General features: G+C 45.6%; 1 protein-coding gene across 6 annotated transcripts in view; it reads right to left on the reverse strand.

Annotated features, from left to right (window-relative positions):
• The window catches only part of MYO7A (myosin VIIA), a 97,945-nt gene that overhangs the window by 13,567 nt on the left and 60,776 nt on the right, over positions 1–23,602 (reverse strand). For 3 of the 6 annotated variants that reach the window (XM_054654307.2, XM_077174115.1, XM_077174114.1), the window contains 16 exons: positions 19,200–19,337; positions 16,973–17,131; positions 16,534–16,626; positions 15,079–15,173; positions 13,886–13,970; positions 12,803–13,021; positions 12,543–12,650; positions 11,785–11,994; positions 11,029–11,232; positions 10,068–10,244; positions 8,318–8,407; positions 6,977–7,104; positions 6,316–6,442; positions 2,359–2,478; positions 1,473–1,646; positions 69–296 (listed from right to left, as the gene is read on the reverse strand). In XM_054654307.2, coding sequence (XP_054510282.2) covers positions 69–296; positions 1,473–1,646; positions 2,359–2,478; positions 6,316–6,442; positions 6,977–7,104; positions 8,318–8,407; positions 10,068–10,244; positions 11,029–11,232; positions 11,785–11,994; positions 12,543–12,650; positions 12,803–13,021; positions 13,886–13,970; positions 15,079–15,173; positions 16,534–16,626; positions 16,973–17,131; positions 19,200–19,337 — 2,355 coding nt within the window. Of the gene's footprint in view, positions 1–68; positions 297–1,472; positions 1,647–2,358; positions 2,479–6,315; positions 6,443–6,976; positions 7,105–8,149; positions 8,408–10,067; positions 10,245–11,028; positions 11,233–11,784; positions 11,995–12,542; positions 12,651–12,802; positions 13,022–13,885; positions 13,971–15,078; positions 15,174–16,533; positions 16,627–16,972; positions 17,132–19,199; positions 19,338–23,602 lie in introns of all 6 variants that reach the window. The other 3 variants (XM_077174112.1, XM_077174113.1, XM_077174111.1) reach the window with 1 other exon arrangement.

A 23,602-nucleotide genomic window follows, 5' to 3' on the forward strand; every position in this document is an offset into this window, starting at 1 on the left:
ATGGTAACCTATTTCACCACCTCAAAGATACTTGTTGGACCAGACTGGGAGCTGCTGAGGTCACATACCTTGTCACACCGGTACTCCCCAAACTTCACCCCTCGCACGATCTGCTGGTAGATGAGATTGGTGGCCACGTTGTCCTCACTGGGGTTGTGCCAGGGGGTGAAGATCTCCTTCCTGAAGAAGAGCCGCCACGGTGCGTTGCGCTCCTGCGCTCCCTGCTCCTTGGCATACTGCTCGCACTGGGACACAGCATCCATCACGTGGTCATTGCCACTCCCCAGCGAGGACACCTAGGCAGGGCAGAGAGAAATGTGCCATTCACCTGAACAAATGCAGACCGTTTTAGGTATAGAGATCTATTTTTGAGTTGCTCAGACTACCTTTATAATCAAAATAATAAAAATAATCAATGGTTCTATGTCATCTAGCCAGCCAAGTCCTGCAGCATGGCTGGGTGAGCCATTCCATTTTGAGCTCCAGCTTCCCATCCAGACTGAAAGAAGAGCATCAACATGATTCAGCAAAGCCAATGGTCCCATTTTAAACTATTGTTGATTCATACTGTGCTTTGAAATCTGCTGTTTCAAAGTCATGGACTTGGATCCAACCTAGCTAAGCATCAGAAAAACCCAGAATAAAAGAGCCTGTCCTGTTACAGAAATTTACATGTCTCCTCACTGAGGTCTGCCATGAAGCCCCCAAAGCACTACATCTCCTCAGACTTAGCATCCTTTGCTGAATGTCTCCTCAAAAAAGATGAAGAATACAGAGTGTAAACCATTTTCTTTCCCACCTAGAGGCAGAGGTGGCCACATCTGTAAGTGAGAATATACTTCATCCTCTTATACAGCAGCTCTTGGTATACTTGAGTTTCATTGATTTGCAGCTGTTGTCTCATCTGATGAAGCTTTACCCCTCTCATTTATGCTCACCTTTATTTTAACAGAGTTTCTGAGAAATATGTTTTTTCAGGTCAAATAAAGCAGGTTAAATGCCAATGCAGGCATGGCAGTTTGGATTTTATCTCATTACAGAAGCTTAATTTCAACTGTTAGCTTTCCAATTAAATTTAATTGGCTCCCTTGCATAAAAATCCAGGTAAGATGTTTTACTGGAAATTCATCTCTAATAAGCTTAACTGAGAGTAAGAGAATAGCATCACATAAGCTTGTAGGAGGAAAGGAATTTCTGAAGGTTTCTGATCCACCAGACTAGTCAGAACAGGTGCATCTTTGAATGGGTTTCTCTGTGCATTTTCCTGTTAAATTCTGAGTATCTCCAAGGATATTCAGAGGAGAGAGATTTTCCTACAACCCAGCTGCAGAGTTTGACTACTATTTTTGTGAAAATTATGCTGACACTTGCACTGTAGAAATAATCCCTCTGCCTTCTGGAAGTTATGTGACAGCAAGAAGAATCTCCCCCTTCTTTCCGAGAACTATTCAGGAACAGAAGTTAAGATGTACCTTGTCAAAAAGTGCGATGTAGAGCGAAAAGCCAAATCGGTCCTTCAGGCTGATTTTGTCAGCCAAAGAATTACAGAGCTCTTTAGCAGTTGTTGCAGAGTCTGTCAACAGTGTCTTTGTTGTGCCATCCATAAACGTGACAGGCAGCATGATCGGTTTCTTGGACTTGGTTGCCTAAAGGATTAAAGTCAAACTTTATAATGTTACGTGTATTTCAATACTATTTACCTGCATACTCCTCCACCCCACTCTGGTAACCACTTAGTAATTCCTGATCCCACTGACTGGCTGCTTTTCAGTGCTACCACACCATATTTGTCAACAGGATAATGTACAATCAGCCAGTGGAAGCACTTGGAAGTCACAGATATTTTATTTACATTCAGTCATCAAGGTGCCCAATCCAGAAAATAAAAGCATGCTTGGGAATGCTCATGGACACCGGAACACAGTGTGTTGCAGACCAGTTATGCTTAAAGACCAGTTTAGAAAATGAGCAAATTTGCTCAAACTGCCTGTTCCAGCTATAATTATCCCCAAACAAGCCCCAGGGACCACTCATGGGAGGCAGTATGCCTGCAGCCACTTTCATCTGGAAGATAGTTTTTTGAACACACAGGGGCTTGCTCTGTGCCAGCTGGACTCAATGCCAACAGCACACTTTTACAAATACTGATGCAGCCAAAAGGATTGATCTTCAACATACTCTGGAGCACATCCAGGATGTACAGGGAATGCAATATGTTGGAATTTCATGAAAATTGTTGACAGAAATAGGCATTCTGCTGTCCCACATTCTGTCCTGACAGAGATGTGGCTCTTGTGACAGTGGAAGACTTAAACCCTAAGCTCCAGTTCCCTGGGGAGGACATGGAGGGGCTCATACCTGCAGCTCCAGCCAGCTGGGTGGCTGTGTCCTTGTCCCGTTGGCAAACGTCCTCCTCAGCCTCTCTTCACAATAGGGAGCATAACCTGGGGGGCCTCCGTTGATAAAGTTCCTTAAATACTGTTGGCAGAAGGGAACACATTGTTTAGACCTTCGGCTTAAGAGGCCAAGCATTTGCAAAAAGTAATGTTTCATTGGAGAAAAGCCCTCTGTGACTAATGACAGTGATACCACTCAGGCTTGGATGTTCCTGCATCACATCACTGGAAGCTGAGAGGCAGTAGGACAGTCTGCACCCCTGCCTTGTTCTTCTACTGTGCATTTCTGGCCTCAGAGGAGATAAGACACCAGACCAGATAGACCTTTGATTGAAGCCAGAGCAGAAGCTCTTCTGTTCCTGCTATTGCTGCCAGTCATTTCTATCTTTGTATTTTAAAGATGTGTTATAAAATGTTATTGAATGTTGGCCAAAAGGATGGGAGCAAATGAAAAAATATGTGTAAGTAATGATTCCAGAGGATTGTAAGTGAATGCTACTCAGAACATTTAACTGACAGCACAAAAGATCCTTCACAGTGACATTAACAGATATCTCTCTAGTCAGATTTCAAATAGCATTTTGGCCTAAAACAGAATTTGAAGCACTTCAATGTATGTTAAAAATATAACCACATTATTGTAGAGAAAATTAAATCCAGTGATTTCCACAATATGAAAGATAACACACTTAAAAATTTTACACAAACACCTTGGCCAAAATGTTAGCAAAGACTAATAAATCTGTAAACCAATTTTTTCTGAGAGACTTTGTAGAAAGATAAGAGTTCTCTGAATGATAACACACAGCTATTCCTTCAGAAACACAGACTGCTTTGTAACACTTTCAGCCATAAATAACATGGCCAGAGAGACAGATATCTCTGTCAATCCTAACTTACAGAGACACTATGAAGTACCTACGTAACACAGGTAGGTTATAGGGATGAGATCTGTTGAGAGTTCTTTGCAGATTGAGGAGTTCTTGCTAGACAATGGCCATATTCAGCCGATGCACAATCCAGCCTGCTTGTAATAATGGACAATGGACACGTTCACAAACAATGAATAATGGACATATTCAGAAATGGGGTCAGTATATCCTTGAAGAAGATACAAGAAGAAGAGTCATCAGGACTCAGCAAGTTTGTCAGCAAGAAAAAAGTGAATCATGGGTGGGCCAGATGACCACAGCAAAATGCGCAAAAAATTAGGTGATCCAATCAGCATTCTATTTTAGATGCGTGAACAGCTAGGATTAACCAATCATGTATTAGCTAGAGATGCATGGACAGTAGAGATTTATTATAGATATAGTCTTTTTAGGCATAATAAATTTGGCTTCACTGGATCATATTGGTTATGGTGTGATGTCCCTGAACCTCCGCACCCCGCAGAGATCTGCTGCAAATGATTGCAAATGGTTGATGCAATGTCAAAGTGTAGGTTTAATTATGCTATTGCTAATAATGAACTATGCAATTACATATTTTTTCACATTCCTACTCCCTTGTGACTGAACCTTCCCACCTAGACCCACTGTTAGTTGAAAGAAAGGTGCAAAGAACAGGAGTGCTAATGTGCCTTGACCCATATTTAACACATGATGCGCTAAAGGTGGGATCCAAAGCATAACTTGAATATTTGGGAGCTGGAATACATATTGAAGATCTGCCTCATTATCAGTGAAATCCTTCTCAAAATGTTCAGTTCTAATTGATACTTTTGAACGACAGAATCATAGAAGGAAATGGATGCCATGCAGAGGGACTTGGACATACCTAAGAGTTGGGCCTGCGTGAACCACATGAAGTTCAACAAGGACAAGAGCAATTTCCTGCACCTGGGCTAGGGCAATCCCAAACACAAACGCAGGCTGGGCAGAGAATGGATTGAGTCTAATCCTGGGGAGAAGGACTTGAGGGTATTTATGGACAAGAAGCTCAACATGACTCATCAGTGAGCACTCACAGCTCAGAAAGCCAAATGTGTCCTGGGCTGCATCACCAGCAGCGTGGGCAGCAGGGCGAAATTCTGCCCCCTGCTCTGCCCTAACCAGATCCCACCTGGAGTGTTGCATCCAACTCTGGGGCCCCCAACACAAGAAAGATGTTGAGCTGTTGGAGCAAGTCTGGAGGAGGCCACTAAGATGCTCAGAGGGCTGGAGCACCTCTGCTATAGAGACAGGTTGAGAGAGTTGGAGTTGCTCAGCCTGGAGAAGAGAAGGCTCCAGGGAGACTTTAGAGCACCTTCCAGAACTTGGAGGGGCTACAAGAGAGCTGGAGAGGGACTTTTGATAAAGGCATGGAAGGACAGGACAAGGGGAAGTTACTTTAAACCAAAAGAGGGCAGGTTTAGATTGGGCATAAGGAAGAAATTATTTGCTATGAGAGTGGGGTAAGGCACTGGAACAGGTTGTCCAGAAAAATTGTGTCTGCCTCATCCCAGGCCAGGCTGAATGGAACTCTAAGCAATCTGGTCTAGTGGAAGGAACGCCCTCTTGGCAGCAGGATTTAACTAGATGACTTATAAATATCCCTTCCAGCCCAAACCATTCTATGCTTCTGTGATTCTACGATCCTGTGGTTGTATGATTCTATGTCTGAGTCTCCAGAACTATTTATACATTTCTGACAAGTCCTTCACTATCCTTAAGAAATCTTCTATTATTAAAGATTTAAAGCAACACAGCTTCCTGCACCATACTTTTCAGATCTCATTTCCACACATAATTTAATTTCCTGTGACTTTGCCAGTGATTTATCTTCTTTATTAGATTTCACACTGACAAGGCCTGGGGATGAAGGAGGCATTTCTATTCTTGGCTTCAGCTCTTTCAGTGCTGAACACCCAGTACCTAATCTGATATCTATGGAAATTAATGGAACATCTTTATTTCCAGTCAGGCACTGGAACAAATTGTCCAGGGAAGTGGTGGAATCATCATCCCTGGAAGTATAAAAAAAAATGCAGATATGGCACCTGTGGACATGCTTTAGTGGTAGGCTTGGCAGTGGTTAGATTGGCAGTGGTTGGACTTGATCTTAGACGTCTTTTCCAACCCAAACAATTCCATGACTCTCTAACTAATTTGGAAAGCAGACCGTTCAAATCTAGGCAACAGAACTTCACCCAGAAAAAAGAAAAAGAAAATCCTTAAGAACAACCTGATTTTCTAAAGTGTCAGCCACTTGGCATCTCCCACTGACTTCAGTCCTGCTGATCCGCAGAGCTGCTGAAGATGGGTTACATGTCATCTCATGTGGCTGTTTGGAACTGGATGTTCTCAATATGACACATGATGGGGAACAGAGCATCATTCAGAGAGCACCTTTTCAAATGTACTTCCATATAAATTAAGTCCTTCCCTTTCTATGTGCAATTTTTTAGTATAAATTTATATTTGTAATTGGCTGTGCTCTTTTCCTTGCCAGTTATGGTAGAGCAGATGCCCAAGGTCATACTGTCAAAGCCAGTAAATGCTGAATGCACAGACCTTTGCATTCAAGAAACAGAGGAGAAATGTGCGCTATTCTGGTTGTGTGAATTCCACCTGCAGGCTCCCACAAACAAATTTCCTAACAGAAGTCACTTAATCACATCTTCACATATCTACATGCAGGAGACATCAGTTAATTTGGTTGTCTACATTACCTTTAGAGTCACAGGAAAGAGAGAGTCACTTCTATGGAGTGACTCATCAGATTGACATTAGACATTGAACTTGGGATCATAAACAGTTTCCTTAGGAACTCTCTCATCTTCATTTCTGGCAAAGACTGGGATTCCCTCTACTGTGAAGCCCAAGAGAAAAGCTGGTCCCATGAGTGGAAAAGAAAATGTATACCAATACATTTGATAATTCATTAGACAATACCAATACACAGATAATTCATTAGACAAATGTCATCTACAATTTACCTTCACAAACTTCTCAGAAGGAGCAAAACAACCCACACAAAGGGACATCAGTATCCAACCCCTAGCATGGCTGCTTTTGGATGGGTTCTGAGTCAGCTGCTTGCAGATTTGACAGTAGATTTCATCCCTACAATAGGAATAAAAAAATAATTAAAAGTTAAACAATAAAAACGAGGAATTATTTAACACTAACTTCTATTAATAAACATAAACACATAAATTGGCTAAACCAGAGATGAACAAGTGCCCTTCATTTGACACTTTCCGATTTCTGAATGCTTCATTTAGCAGCTGAAATGAGTTTGAGTTTTTCATTAGCAGACCATTAAAAATATTCACACAAACAAAAAAGATACAACAGTCAAATGGAAAACAGAGTAGTGAGGAACAAGAGTGGGCATTTAAAACAACAATCCAGTGTCATTAGGACATTTCAGAAATGTTTGAATCTGTTTGCATGGTCTTCCCACTGGGCCTGATACAGGCAGTAAGGAACATAATCCAGCCTAGCTTGCATTACACAACATAACCATAAAAATAATGAAACGAGAGCTTTGTAAAGCTGCAGATAATATCAAACTTGTTTGAATAGCTCAAGAAAAGCTCAAGGAAGAAGGAATGGAAAGAATGGCATGTTTATGCCTTTATTTTGATGTCTAACCTTAAGGCTGGCCTGAGGATGCCATTACCAATAATGAAATGGAGCTTCTCCAGGTTGGAAGTGGGTCGGTCTTCAAGCATGCTATTACCCTGCAGCGTAGACTCACCGTCATGAAGTCTCTTTGTCACCTGCCAACCAAACATATTGGTCTCTTTCAGGACAGCCAGTCACTGTGGGCCCCCCCACCCCCATCCCAAGTGTGTGGTGCTCCCCCAGGAGGACTCCTCCACCAGCCAGGAGGGCTCTCAGAAGTCCTTTAATCTAGAATTTTAAAGGGAATTGAAGGGTTTGACTGCATTGGCTTTAATCATGTATGGATGAAATTAAAAATGGTCCTGTCTAGTTACACTTCCACCTGCTTGGTCCTATCCCAGGGTTTCTACAATGGCACCCCCTTGCATCCCTGCTCTGAGCTGGTCCTGCTGCTGGGAGAGGGCCACCAAGTGTCTTTGGAATAAACCATCTAATTGCCAAGAAGGACCTGTCCCTTTATTCTAATCATATTAAAATAATCATCAATGTTTTCACTGGCAAAATGGACCCATTTCCCATGCTAATGGTGCAGCTGAAACTGCATAAGCATGGTACTGTCTGTGAAAACAAGGATGGCATTTGTCTGCCATCTGCCTCACCGTCTCACCTAGTCAACCCCATCCCCATTTAGAGAGATGGACATTTCTAGAGCATCTTCAGAGCCAGTCAGGGTAAGCTGGATTGGGCCCTGTTTCTCCCCACTGACCCCTAAGGTTATATCTCACAGAGCAATCTTCATGCTCTCAAGAGGCTGTAGCCAGGTAAGATGGTGCCTGCTCTGGAAATGGGCAGTCTATCAATTATTTCCATCACCCCCATCCGAAAGATTTATCATTCCTCACTCTTTTGAGATAGCACCTCTCAAAAGCTCTCAGCCTGGGGTAACTGCTCCCATGGGGAGTTTTGTCCCTGGCACTGGAGTGAAGCAGAGTGCTGTTGGAGACCCCACCTCTGCTATCTACAGGCAGGAAACTAAAAGCAGGGATAACAATCAGACCATCACAGAGTGGTGAGAGGTATCAGCAGCTGGATGAAGGGCTGTGAAAGAGGGGAGGGAAGGTGCTGGATGGATGGAGAACAGGAGCCGAGGGGAGGCCGGCGCGAGGAGCAGAATGACCCAAGGAGACACGGGAAGCCAACCTTTCCCCTTAAACACTCCTTAAATCTTTCAGGCAGAGAGACAGGTAGCGCCAAACCCAGAGGAGGGCTGGTTCTATGTTGTCTAGGGAAAAGCAGAAGAGAGTCAGAGAGGGCTGCAGACAATCCAACGGCACTTGTGCTGCCAGGCGGCCAAGCGTCTCCCCTCACCTCCTCCGTCAGTTTGGATTTCTTCTTGAGCGTTAAGGAGACCAGTTTGTGCCGCACACTGTTCTTCTTGTGCCCATCAACATGAGTACTCTGCAAAGCAAGAGGAGGGGATGCAAAGTGGTGAGATGCAAGCGCTGAACAGGTGCTCTCTCTGCCTCCCCTGGGCTCCTGCAAAAGACCATTAATCCTGAGCAGAGACTGAGATGTGTCAGAGGCTACTGGGAACCAGAAGTCTGGACCCATATTCCTGAGCCTCTGGATAACCCAGGGCTGGCTCCGAATTTTGTAAATACTCTCTAATCAGTAAGTGTCCCTCAGATAAAAATTATATATTGGGAACATATGAAAAAAGGTTTGTTGAATACATGGCTGATTTGTGCTGAGCCCAGGTCCATCCAGTTCTGCTGTATGACAGTGGAATTGAGATGAGCAAGACCACTCTCTGAGACAAGCCATTTGCACAGCAGGTTTTTAGCTGGAAGTCATTTAGCCAGGGATTCATGGACAGGTAGTCCACCCACTGTGGTTTTATAACTTTTAACCAGTCCTGTGCTCTGTCAGGTTTCCCAGAAGGACACCTTTAATGTGGGACAGCTCTAGGCACTGACTATATGTCATCAAATTACTTGCTGGCTTTCTGCTTTCATAGAAAACTTTTAGGCCCAGTTAACCTCTACCCATTTAAACAGCTTTGAAAAGACCACAATTTCACACCTAAATGACACTTTAAGTCCTGTGGCTGTGATGGTTTATATCCATTATAAACATGAGCTGGTGCTGTAAACCTGGATTTGCATATCATTTTGCTCAGGCATCTTTTTGTACTGTGAAGAAATGATTTAACCACAGTCAAAAAGGACAGCTTAAATTTCCTTCTCTTCTGTACTACCTGATATCTCAGTTGGCCAAAATACAACTTTTTCTAATAAACAAGCAAGAAGCTATGGGCAGAAGAAATGAAAGGTCATTCTTGGTGTATATTTTTACAGAATTATGATACTGAGGCTACTCTCATCAGGTAATTCACTAGAAGTGCTGAATGGTATCGTCATTTTAAGAACAAGGGATTTGTTAATTTACCTCTGCAAATACTACAGCGACTTGTCAAGAAAACTTCTTGAAAATTGAACAGTGGCATCCAGAAGATGCCAGTAGCAGATTATATCTCATCCCGTTGAATAAAGCAATTGCCAAAGATGAAAATGTATCAGCACTGTGGACGTTGATTTCTCCAGAATAATGTTTTGTCTGGGAAGGATACTAAGATGAAATCCTCCAGTGACATCCAGAAGGCACTCAGGATGCAATAGGGATTTGGTTTTTTAAAAAAAATTTATTTCCACAGCTTAATCTCCTGGTAACTAATCACTTCCTGCTCCAAGATTAAGGGCACACTTTTAATTTAGTCTCTTCTGACTCAGGGAAGATCAAAAGGAAATCTCCAAATAAGAAACATAGGACATTGCATTCCCCCCTGTACTTTAGCCCTGCAGGGTGGAGGAGAGAGATCAAAGTCCCGTGAGAGATATCAGGGCACTTCCTTCACTGGGGAACATTCAGCTGGCGGACATTCAGTTCTCCCTGTGAGGAAGGGACAGGATCACAGGCATTTCTCACTTCATAGCATAAGTGCAAACAAAATCAACAAACTGATTGCCTGCAGCAAACCCCACAAGTTGTTTCTTTCCAGCACATTTCAATATCCAAGACCTAACAATAACAACACCTCTTTTACAGCCACAACAGTTACCTCTCCTTCTCCCTGCAGAGCCTGCAGCTCTTTCTTATAGGTCTTCTTCCCAAGAGTCTCATAGATTTTTGTCATTACTGGTATCTTCTCACCACCATCACTCATGGCTGTGTGGTATTTCGGCTCAGGGAGGTCTCCCATGAAACGCAGGATAGTGATCCATACAGCAAGTGCCGCCTATTTGAAAGGAAAGTCACAGCCTGTTAGCTCACACCAGGGCAGTGGAGGGGGTGGTCCAGCAATGCTGAATCCATCAGGATCCCCACAGTGGTCTCTGTACATCTGCAGGAGATAAAATACTTCCTTGTGCCACACGTAACAGTTTTGCCTGCAGCACATATCCTCTCTGAATGCTGGGCAGGCTGCTGGCTGGGACCACACATTCTGTGTGGCTCTGTTTGTGCCACCATCAATGTGTCTGTGAACCCTACAAGGGGTTTGCTGCTTGACAGGGGATGCCAAACTTACCAAGAGGCAGGGACTGACAGCTCCTGACCCACAGGGGAAGAAGAACCACAGTGAAGGCAAGCTCATGGGTAATGTAATATGCATTATAGGCATGCAGGTTCAATCCATTTCTGCTCTTGTACTGCTGGCTATGGGACAAACAGTTCTTCTCTTCTAGCTCTGCACTGGTGATTATGACAACGTAAGAAGCAACTTTTCCAGCTCCCTAGAATCTTTACAAGTGGTACTGAAGCAACAATTTCCATTGCCCATGCCCTGAGCACCTCATTGTCTTAACACCAAGGTACAGAGAGGGACCCTCCTCTTTAATGCTCGATCCCTCTGATATTCCCCGTCTTACCAGCACTCAAAGCATACTGGTGGGACAGTGGCCATGGACACATGCGTAGCAGATGAGTGTATCCCAAAATGGAAACTCCCTTTGGCTGGAGGGTTACCCAGGTTTGCTCCAACCCACCCAGCCCTGCTCAAGGTTTTTCATCTCCTGCCTCACCAACTGGTCTCCTTCATCTTCATGGTACAAGAGAGGCTGCTTGAGGGGCCGGCGAATGTACGTGTGTGTTGTTGTGCCCTGGAAATACGTAGCAGCAAACTTGGCAAATTTGTACTCTGAGAGGTCTTCTTCCTCCTCCTCAGGGAGAGGCAATGCTGCATCCAGGTCCTCTTCCTCCAGCTCCTTCTGGACTTGCTCAAGATCCTGTTGTAGAAGGAAATGTCAGACACTCAGCATGGCTTTGGATATCAAACTGCCATTTCCCTTTGGGCCTGACTTTTCTGCCAGTCTGATTTCCATCCCACAACAAAAAGTCAGCTGGAGGAAAAACATGGAATATAGCTCTAGAGCCCATGCAAAGCCCAAGCTTTGAAGGACATGCCTATGCCCAGGAATATCCCCAGAGCAGTAGACGAGACAACAAGCATGCCCTACGCATATCATGAGGAAAGGATGCCTAAGAGCTAAATGCCATGTGCTGCGATGAACCTAAAAGGAAAGATCTCAAAGGCCACAAGTCCTTGATGACCCAATAGCGATAGTGCTCTCCTCTATTTGGTAGTCCCAGGGAAAGATGCCAGGATGCCTGCCCATCTCTAGCCACAGCACAATAACCCTCTGGGGTCACACAGGAGAGCCTGACCTTGAAGGAAGCCTTCAGAGATTCACTTTTTTATTACTGTACTCTTCCTTGATCTATTAATGTTTTGCCAATGCCTGTCATATGATAGCTAGGCTCCTGTACATCTCTAGTACCTCGAAGCCATTGGGTGCCTGTCCCTCCTGGCCAGGAAGGGAGGAGGTTGTCCCCAGGAATCCAAACATTTTGTCCACCATTTCTGAGTCATTCACTGGCTCATTGCGAGCTCTCTCCATTTTTTCTAAGAGCTCTTTCTTCCGACGTGCTTCCTCTTTCTCCTTTACTTCTCTCTCTGCATCTTCCCGTGCCAGCTGGGCCAGGCGCACCTGCAAAAGGAGAAGTGCAATGACTTAACTGCTCCTTCCAAAGAGCTGGCAGTAAATTCCACAGGGCATGGATTTAGGAAGGCAGGCTGCCTGGTGCTTAGGGCACTCTATCCGTATCATGACTTGGAGCAAATCAGTGACATGTCCATGTCTCAGTTTCCCAACTGCAGAAGGACAAAGCAATGCATTTTCCCCATTCCTTAGTGCCTGTTTAGGGGTGCTGGTCCATGCACAGAAACTCTCACTGACCTAATTTTTTTCTTTTATACAACAGCCTTGCATGTCCACACACACAGAGTGTCCCAGTTCCCCCTTTATACAATAGCAAAAGTGAATAATAACTATAATCTCTGGCATTCCTGGGCAGCAAATCAGAAATTCTGGAGCAGACTCAAACTAATAGAGCACAGAGTACTTTGGTGAATTAAATACAAACCACTCAAGCAGGGTAGAAAGCCCTTAGATATTTTTGTCATTGCCTCTCAAAGAAGCAAAACTAGTTCCTGGAGAACAGACAGAACCCCACAAAGAGATCAGTCCCCATGTACTTGGTGTTTCTTTTCTGCTTCTTCTTTGGCTTTCTTGGCACTCATCTCCTTTCGAAGTCGTTCCTCTTCTGCCAGCCGAAGTTTCTCTGCTTCCAGGCGTCGATAATACTGCGGGAATAAACAGAAGAGCCTTTCTGAATAGGCATCTAATTATTTTTGGAAATTTTTTTTCCCTTTAAAATTGGATCCCAAGAGCACACAACGCAGAAGCATGTATTTCTCCCCTCTCCCCATCTCCGTTTCTCCTCCACGGTACTTACCTCCCCCCGGAGGCGCTTGTAGAGCCTTCGGGCGATCATGCCACGGGCGTAGGCCTGCACGGTGAGGACGGCCCAGAGGCGGTGCCGGAAAGCCCTGCGGACCAGGTAGCCCCGGCACCGTGCCTGGAACTCGATGATGCGCCGGCGAGCCATGTGGTACTGCTTGTGGAGCTTGCGGGATCGGTACAGGGCCTGCAGCCTCAGGAAGCCAATCCGCATCTGCCAGAGGGAGCAGGATGAGACCGCCCCGCCAGCCAGGGGCTCACCCACCCTAAGCAGGTTTCCACTGCTAATCTCCTGCTTGCATGGCTGTAAATAAGGGCCACTGAAATCAGTCCCCACGACAGCAAACCTTCTGGAGGGAGGTTCTCCAAGAGGGTGGAGAAATGAAGCCATCTGGCTGCTGCATTGATTCAAAGCCCAGGAAGGACAAACACAATTTCATCCCCACTGAGTCTCTGAGAGGCCTCAGGTTGGCCATCCCAAGGTAGCCATAAGCCATGAGGGTGACTCCTACAGAGGTCCAGCATCCTGCAAAACCCCTGCCTGACAGTCAAGGTGCTGTTTGATGGCAGGAGGCAGCATCCTAGCCAGCCTGGAAGTGGCTATTTCTATCAAGTTGCAGGCTTGAAAGATTATATTGAGATACTTTAGACCTTAACACACTTTCCAAAAGACCCTGCTGTTGGGTCAAAACCAGTTGGAACAGGGAGAGAACAGGACTATGGACTGGGAGGGTGAGAAGCCCAAATATGGTCCCACATGGAGATGGAGTACATTTTTTAGAGGAAGCCGCTCTTGAGTTTTCACTCATCTGGAAACTAGGGGAAGGCTTACAAAACCCCAAATGACCAGCTGGTGCAATGGACATATAAGTCACGGGGGTGAGGACAGCTAGAAGGTGGTCTCTTCAATGAGATGACAAAGCAAAAGAGCAAACTTCCATTCATCACTCCAACTGATAAAAGCCAACCTCACCACTTCCAACATTCAATGGGACATTTTGAACCAGGAAACCCTTATGTATGTCCCAGGTTAGAGAGGTGGGAAGGCAGAGGTGTGAGGAAGCACCCCTGTACTTACAGCACCATAGTTCTTCCTGCAGTTATGTCCACGCCAGTATCTCTGAATCATCAGGACTGAATTTCTCACTTTCAGGAAATTGGACCTGCAAAAGCATTCCAATCATTTGCCTCTGTGGTTTGGCCACAAGTTATCCTCATCTCCTGGGCCTTATTTCTTGGAGATTTGAATCTGAGGGTCCAGGTGGAATAACCACCGCATTTTTGGCTTGAAAATGTCTCCTTCCCCATCCTTCCTTGCTTTCATAAAAACATCTGTAGGCACTCTCTCTGAGAGGTCTCTGCAGGGAGATTATGCTGCATTTTGGGAATGGGAAGAACAGGAGATTATAGGAATCCCAGCCTAGCATCATCTTCTCACATCTAAAACCTCTTCCCCTTGTGTCCTTCCCATTTCATTCTAGCACCTAAAAATGGATTGAATCCAAATGATCCTCACCAACAACCTCACCAACAACATGCTGCTATCCCTATCCGCTCCTCCAGTCCTTCTCAGCCTGATCTGATCCTACCTCCAGACAACATGGAGACAATTGTGTTGGGAGGCCTTGGGGGTCTTGTATCACTACGATCAGTGTGTGAAAGATGAGTTATTTAGCATGTGCCCTTTCTGCAAAGCACAACCTGAGCCACAGCTGCAGCTTGGACAATCAAAGAACATAAAACCCCAAGAACTGTCCCTCCTTCATAGGTGAAGCTTGTCCTTGGCTGTGGCTCCCCCTCTTCATCCACAATGGTGCCATGAGCTACCTTGTCCTCTTCTCATGTCTCGAAACTGGGTTGCAAAGGGAAGAGTTCTGAACCCCTTGGGCTTTGGGGAGAGCAACTTTAGTAGCAGTAGTGACCCAGTGTTCCCTCTGCAGTCTTGTGGGGATCTCCACAGATGGGAGATCATGGCCTCAGAATGGCCTTCAGCTGGTTCAGAGCCCACCGCTGTACTGTCATAGCAAACACCACATCCCTGAACAGGGACAGAAGGTCCTATTCTGTGCAGGTTTGAGGCAGATAACACAGTTATCCTCTTGTTTCCTCTACTGTTTTCCTCCAGTACTTGCTGCACCTGAGTGCCAACACATCAGGGGTCCCCTCTGGTCATCTGGGCACCAAAGAAGTGGTGCAGCCTCCAGGACCCACTTGTTGGATGAAGCATCCCACATAGCCCACCTCCCATTTGGCCATGGGGCTCATACCTACCTGTCTTTATACCCACGGACCACCTTCTGGATGAGGATGACTTTGTCCGTGATGGCCTTGTCTCTCTCAATCTCCAGCAGCATGTCGTGGTGGTCCTGTGGGAGGAAGGAACGCAACACCAATGTCTCAGGCTCTCCCTCTGCCTGATATGTGGTCAGAGTGGGTGGTAAAAGACCCTTCCCCAGGACAGCTGTCCAAAATAAACTCTGGGGTCATTTTACATCCCAAGTATTACCCCACCTGCTCACTGGCGAAGTCCTAACACAAACCCTAGTGATCTCTAGTCTTCATTCCCAAATAAACCAGGTCATCCAGAAACTGCAAATGCAATACTTCACAGTCTGAAAACAGCTTAATTACACTGCCCTTCCCTGCAGAGCTCCTTCCTAGTGCTTTCAGCCATAGGAGCAGCTCCTAGGAGCACTGGAGAGGTTTGCAAACAAACTCCAGGCTACCTGGTGTTGGGTCCCATCACTTCTTCCAGCCAAAATTGCAATGCTTCCCTAACCTGAGGAAAAAAAAGCTCCTCAAAACACTGAATTTCCTTTGCCCTGAAGCTTTCAGATGCACCAATCCAAGCTTTATTCTGATTCCTCCCATGTTGTGTGTGATGCAGCTTTCTTTCCCAGTTGTGACAAGCTGAGCCATGCCGCACTGCGTGCAGCAGAGGCAGTTCCACATGTTTCCTGCTTTGCTCGACCTCCCATGGCCCCTCAGGGCCTCCCAATTTCTCTGTTTCCTGCCCTGACAGCTGTGAAATCTTGATAACAGGCTCTGGAAAGAGCAACTATTGCCAACAAGTTCTGGGGAAGAGATGGGGGTGTTTGTGCTGGCAGTGGGATTTGGGGGTGAATTTAGATGTAAGCAATCACAGTTTATCACTGTGATTTTTGCTCGAGAGAAGCCTCACCTTCCAAGAACAGCAGAGGAATGGGTTTGTAAGGAAAGATGAGTGTGTAAGGGGCTGCAGGGGACCTGCAGTGTTAGACTGTTCTGTATCAGCTGGACTGATGCAGAAAAGGAGACTGTAAGCACATCTCGAGTTGCACAAGGATGTGCAGAAAGCAAAATGAGCCTGTTGTGCTCATGTTCCTCTCTCTGCAGGGCTCTGCATGGGCATCCCTCCTGCTGCTGTGCTTTTTGGGTGAAGGCAGGAGAGGAAGCTGAACCACTCAGCCCAGGAGGGAAAAGGCTGTGCACTGGATGTGACCACTTTTGTGTCAGTATGGATTTGTGAATGCATCAGAGCTGGCACCATGCCAGGACTTCCTCCTACCTGCAGCTCCTAAACTGGCCCCAAATGTTCTGCCTTAAGCCAGGCTCTACTCACTGACACGCCAGCCCAGAGACCATGGAAAACAGGCATGTCTTGTGATGAAAAGGAAACGGTAGGAGACACGTCCAGAGGCAAGGATCCAAGATGGATCCCAAGAGGGAATGTGGAGAACCACCCACCTTTAGAAATATCTTTGTCTTGCCAATCTGCCAGTCATCATCCTTCCCCAGCACTGCTTCAGCAATGCGCTGGCATGTCCCACGCAGATCACCCTGACAGAAAAGGAGTTGGGATTCACCAGGACCAGACTCATCCATTGCTCCTCCCAGGCTCAGTGTAAACCTTTTCTGGTCCCAAATCCTGCACTTTTCTGCTAGTGAGGTTTTTATGGCTTTACTGTCACTTTGTTTAAGATGAGTGAGACAGACAGCCTGAATACGGTACCTGTCCCTGCCAGCCCTGTAACCATTCTACTTCACTTGGAAAGCCCAGAGCACCACAGTGACACCTGGGGATCAAATGCTGCACAATTGATTTTGGAGAGGAGGCACACCCCATAACTATCTCTGGAGATTGCCCAGCAGAGAGCACTCACCACCTGTGAAGGAGGATTCTCACCTGCTTGTAGGCTGGCTTCACCCCTGGCATGAGCACCCGGTAGCGGTCCACGAACTCCACGAAGGTGTAGCGGATGGGGTACCCAGCCCGGCGGATGCGGATGGTCTCCATCATCCCAGAGTACCTCAGCTGACGGACGCACAGCTCCCGATCAAACAGCTGGGGAGGTTACAGGACACCAAATCAAATCACCAGGGGTTTGAGTACAAATCTTTCAGGGCTAGTTCATAGCACTTATGGGCAACCGTGCTCTCCTCCACATGGGCCTGATGAGGCACAGATTGCTGGAGACATTTTTGATTTTCTTTGCATGGTTTTGTTATCTAATTCATCCCACGCCTTTTTCTTCGACTAATCAGAACAATGCTCAGAAGCAGGAACATGGGATGATATACGGACCCAGAGAACTTCAGCCAGCATCGCGATACAAACAATTTTTCCCCCCGCTAAAGCACATTTCAGAAGGAAGTAAAAGTTTTAGAATAACATAAAGTAACAAACAGCCAGGACTTTCCACTGACCTTTCACTTCCGCTATGCCATTTCCTATCACTATCAGTACGTTTTCCTTCAAAGGCAGGGACAGACAATGTTCTCTTTTGCAGTCACCCTGCACAGCTCTGTGTGCCTTTATCTGGGATTCCTTTTCCTTTGGTTTATTAAGCCAAGGCCAAAATTAAATTTAGCAAGAAATCACATTTCATGTCACACTGCAGTCTCTGATTTAGTGTAAGCTCACCCACTTATTTGTTTCATGGGGAGATTAATTTCTCTTTGTCTGATTCTTTCAAACTTGAAATTGTTTTCCTGTCCCACTGAAAGTTTTGTAGACAAATAGATTGAACAGAGACTTCTGGCTTAGTATTTGTAAGACCTGATGAAATACAGACTTCCTATGCAGAAGTCAAAATACCAGACTGAATTCCAGACACCTAGGTGTAAAAACAGTTCATAATCAGGGCATATAAAATAAGTTGCTAACATCAGTTCAGGACGTACACCTATTTCTCAACATCGCCTATGTCCAAAAAGAAGGTCTTGTTCTAATCTCTGCTCAGATGATAATCACACATCAGACATATTGTTAAATATTTACCCAAAATATTCCATTAACAGGCTTTTACTCTCACCAAAACTAGGATAAGAGCACAGTAAAATGGTCTGAGAGACCCACCAGACCTTTTGTTCTACATCTTATTAGGTTCTCTGAACAGTAAAAATAAGTTTCAAACAAACACTGCTTGTAGATAACAGCCCTGAAATTCAGGATTTTATGCTTTTTTGCACGCAGCTGAGCTTTGCTAACAGACACCGACTTTAGATGAAGCTCCAGCCCTGACTAGATTATTTATTAAATAAAGCTCTTCCTTTCCAAGCAGTACCACAATTAAGTTTGGTGAGCAGGAAACAGGATTGCTCACAGCATCAGTGTCTGATCCTGCAAGGTGTGGGGAGTGGGATCAGGGCATGCAGCACCCACCTTATCACCTGCCTTCTGCTGCAAAACTCTGAGATCCCTTCCATGAGCAGTTTGTGGTCAGGGGGTTGAGAGCCCTCTCCTTCCTTCTTATTGGCTCCCAAAAGTTTACCCCCATAATGTTCATTGCTTTTGAAGCAAATCACTGTGAACTGGAGCAAGATAAATAACTCCTCTTACATTCTCTCTGTGCTATTTTGCCTCTTTCTTCCTCTGCTTTTAGAACCATGCTTTTGGAATCGGTGAGGAAAAAAAAATAGGCAGTGGAAATGACCAAACAGGATTTAAAATAAGGGAGATCCAATGTGAGCAAAGATTTTTAGGAAAACACGCACGGGAAGATGACTTTCAGAAAGCACTGAACTCTGCCATAGAACTAAACCTATGGCTCAGCTGAAGTCTCTGGCAGGAAGGACCCTACCCCCTATGGAAATGGAGAGGAATTTCCTATAGGATAAGGGGCTGCAGGGTGAAATCCTTGAGATCATCCTTGAGAAGAAAGGCAGGGCCAGGAGCTATGCTCTGCAAAAAGTTTTGGGGTGCTGTAGGACTGGAAAGCAAGTGCCTGATTTTTCCAATCCTTTAGTGACTCTGTTGCTTGCACAGCAGGCTGTGGGTTGCTTTTCCAAGCATGCAGGCTCAATCCTGTCTCCACTGATGCCCAAAGGAGTTTTGCCAGTAGCTCCAGAGCAGAATGACCCCACAGGCAGTCCCATACAAAAAGCAACCAGGAGAGAAAAGCAGGACTTACCATGGGCTTCTTGTACTCATTGGGCTTGATGCAGCGGACAAAAAAGGGCTGGCACACGCTGAGAGTCCTCATCAGCAGCTCCAGGGAGCGCTTGAACTGGCTGCTGAGCGTCGGCGAGCGCTTCCTCGTCTCCGCTCCCTGCAAAACCGCAGCACAGCAGCGCACTCAGGAAATGAAAGGATAACACTGACTTTCCCCTCTGGCCGCGTCCCCAGGAACCTCCTGCAACAGCCAGGGCTGGAGGGGGAGTGGGCCAGAGGTGGCTGAAAGTTGTGGCAGAAGAGGGGAAGGGCAGAGCCTGTGAACTTGCAATGGCTGGGCTATGGCAGCCTACTCCATGTGGCTCCGTGCAGGCAGGAAAAGTGCCATGATTTAATTTCTCCTGCTTGAACCTCCCTGTGTGACTGGAAAACCCCTCTTCCCTGTGCAGAGCTATGAGGCAGATCTGCCCATAGGAGCAAACAGGGCCATCAAAATTCTCTGTATTACAGCTTGGGGCAGTGCACCTGCCCAGGGATGCTCTCAGGAGCAGTGTGGGCTTCCCTGTCCCCATGCATTGCAGCATGGGCATGCCAAATCCTCTGTCATGGTTCCTTGTGTCAGGCAGGGCTCCTCCTGCTCCCTGGAACAAGAACCAGAGACTCATTTAGGGTAAAAAATAACCCAGGAGAATGCTTGTTGCCGGGTGACTCTGCAACAGTTCCAGAAACTTCTGCTGAGATTCCTCAGCCTGTACTACCACAGATTTGAGCTGCTTTTGGAGAAGAATATTAACTAGACTAAATGAGGTGAGTATTTAGTGAGATCAGGAAGATTTGGAGTATTTTTCTTGGTTCAGCTTTCCTGGTCAGATTAATAATCCACTCTATTTTGGGGCAAGTGTTTCTGAATGAGACTGTATGTTTCTCTTAATAGTCCCTTCTTCCTGCTCTGGGAAAACCTTGTTAAACCACCTCCAAATCAAGTCCCTAGCTCATTTCATGTGCCAGACACTATTACCTGAGCTCATTTCACATCAGTCACAGTGGTGCTGTGTGTCTAGTGGGATCTGGTGCTCAGGGAGCCTTTGTGGGGCAGCAGGTAATGCTGGAGGGCTGGAAGAAGAGTTGGTATCAGGAAGCAACTCCCTCTTAACTAGAGAGAGGCTGAGCATGTAACATGACCTGTGACATGACCTGATGGCTAGAGAATTCCCAAAGGGAGAATTCCAGCAGGATTTTAATGCATTTTTTCTTTCAAATATCCTCTTATTTGCAGGTGGTCAAGCCATATGTGGAGTCACAAAATCCTCATCTGCACTGGCCTTGCTGCCATGTTTTACAGTGTTCATCTGCACATTTCTGTTACTGTGTTTATTTCTACTTTTGCTAAATTTTTTACATGTGCTTCACCACATATCACTAATAACCTTTAACACTCCCGCCCCCCAAAACTGAGGAATTCCATAGAATTACAGAATAGTTTGGATCAGAAGGGATTACAAATTCCCTCTAGTCCAACCCCTTTGCCACAAACAGGGAGTTTACACAGCTCAGGTCGGATGCGATGTTGAGACAAACCCAATCAACACAAGCATAAAGTCGTCATGGAATTCCAACAAGAGAAAACCCAGCTCATGCAAACACCACAAAAACCTGGCCTGCTTGCCAAGAACAGCATGGGGGGCTACCAGTGATCTCTCCCAGCAAAATCCTCCCCAGAAGGACAAACTGTTAACAAATCTGGGGTAATTAATGGATACAGCTGCTACCTGCAGAGCACTGGAGAGTCTGATACTCCTATTTTGTTGCAGATTTTCTGAGGAAAAGGCTGTTTCAGCAAGAATCCTGATTTGAAAGGCTTTGATGAATGTTTTCTCATCACATTGCTAATTATGCACACGAGGTCACCTCCTTGAGGTGGGGAAGGATAGCCACAGGGGTTGGAAGCAGCAACAGATGCAGGAGCAGGGCTGGCAGTCCAAAACAATTGCATGTTAGCCAAATTTTAGTCAGTTTGGGCTTGGCTGGGAGAGATCATTTTTAAGCCATGGTGTTAGGAAGGGAGCAAAACTTTGTACAAGGGTCTACAAGGGAATGCACGAGTGGTTTGCTCCCAGACAGCAAGAAATGCCTCTCCAGCTTGCTGGTGCCTTGCATTTCTTTCCTGCATGCATCCAGATCTGGCAAAAAGCAGCGGTGCCATCTCCATCCTTACATCTGAGGGCTTTTTGCTGGGAGGGGTTGGAAGGAAGGGACAGTGACCAGAGAGCCGCTTGTCTTCCTGTCCAAGTAGTCAGAGCAGTCTGGGCTCCCCCTGTCAAGACCACATCATCCCATTCAGGGATGACATTTCGGGGTCTGACATTTGTGCACAGACCCCTCTCAATGGTGGGCACCACCCCTATGGGCACTTTTCAGGCTCTCAGACGTACAATAAATAACCTGACAAGTGTTTTGCATCAGCTTCATCCTTCAGGGATGGGTGACACCACTCAAGTAATTGTGGTTCCTTCTGCCTCACCTCAACACCAGCATGGAGAGAATCACACCTCTTCCCTTACTTCAACAAAATGACTTAAAAAAAAAAAAGGAATGGAGCAGCCTCTCAACATAGCCTGGCACTGAAAATACAGGATTTACTGCAGAGGAGAAGCATTTTTTAAGATAAAACCAGACCCAGTCCCCACAGCCTGATGGAGAAAGGGCTGATACATTCTGCTTTTCCCTGGCTAGACACTTCCTAGCTTTCAAACTCTGAGACTGTAACATCTTTGGGACTCAGACTCTCTTCACTTGTGTTCATACAAAGCCCAGTAGAAGGGAGGATGAGACCTGTGTTAAATGGGGAAAGATGAGCTGGATTCACAGGTGCTGTACCCCAGACTGCAGCACTCAGCCTGTACTCAACATCAAAGGAGGAAAATACTCAAAAACAGAAAAGTAAAACAAGAAAAAGAAGAGAAATAGGTGATTTACAGAAAAGGAGCATGCAGAAGAGAGTTTAGAATGATGTGCAGACCAGCATGACATCCAGACATGCTTCAATTCCACCTCTTTCTGCCATTTCAAGTCAGTCTGAACTTTGGAAGTGCAAACACATACATGGCTGTTTGCAGTAACACCAAGACAAAAGGCAAGGAGAATGGCAACTACAAGGAGAAATGTCACTGAGCCAGAAATGGTAGAGGTTATTCCTTCTGTCTCTTTGCACCTTCTCCTCCTTGAATGACAAGGCTGCTGGTGCAGCAGAAACACATCAGGAGATGGCAGCTTGCTTCAGTGGAAATGCAGAAAGATGTAATACTTGGGGAGAGCTCGGGAAGGAGGTCAAGGCATGTACCACCACCAGCACTCTGGGGAAAGGTTCTGGACAAAGGACCATCCTCCCATCTCTTTAGGATTATATGGTCACTAAATTGAGCCATGCCAATGTGACATGCATGCAGTTTCTGGGCAAAATGATGCTTTTTGTTTGTTATATTTTATATGAAATGTCACTGGGGTGACCTTCAGGTGACCACTGAAAGCTGAGGCCACCTCATTCTGCAGCATCATATAGTGAAGAGAGTCTTTCTCCTAAAGGCTGTGCAGTCTGGAAAGTGCCTTCCAATGCAATGGTGACATGGGCTGTATAACAGTGCCAAGTATCACTATTTTGAACTACAAGCTTATTGATATATATACATGAAAAATAGTTTTTGTCTTGGCTGTTCCACCTTTACCTCAGTGGAACAAATATGAACAATTATTATTCATTAGAAAACCTACAAAATACAAAGTGTAGTTGTAAGATCAACTATGACAACAACAAAACTCCCATTTCCCTGTATCACCTGTTGACATCTTCAGAGGAAAAAACTGGTCTAAACATTTCTGACAGGTTTTGCACATTTGTCTCCTGGATTTAATCCCACCACAGAATCACAGAATTATTAATGGTTTGGGTTGGAAGGGATCTTAAAGTTCATTTAGTTCCGACCCCAGTGCCATGGCAGGGACATCTTCCACTAGACCAGGCTGATCAGAGCCCCATCCAACCTGGCTTTGAACACTTCCAGGGATGGGGCATCCACAGCCTCTCTGGGCAACCTGTGCCAGTGCCGCACCATCCTCACAGGAAAGAAATTCTTCCTAATACCTCAAGTAAACATTTTCAGTTTAAAGCCATTCCCCTTGTCCAATCACTCAAGGCCCTCTCCAGCTCTCTCATATCCTAACTCAGGAAAGACTATTATTTTTACTACAACTCTAGGGCAAGGCCCAGTGATAAGTTCCAATTGAAACAATTTTCACCAGGATACAGAGGGGAAGGAGTCCACCTCTGGAATTAATGGTTTTCAGTCATTTTGGGTCAGATCCTCCTCATTGGAATTCCAAATCCAAACATCCAAGATACTGCAGAAGTAAAAAGGGATGAAATTC

This window comes from Agelaius phoeniceus, chromosome 2 (genome assembly GCF_051311805.1).
Source record: "Agelaius phoeniceus isolate bAgePho1 chromosome 2, bAgePho1.hap1, whole genome shotgun sequence".
In the NCBI taxonomy this organism is placed as follows: Eukaryota; Metazoa; Chordata; class Aves; order Passeriformes; family Icteridae; genus Agelaius; species Agelaius phoeniceus.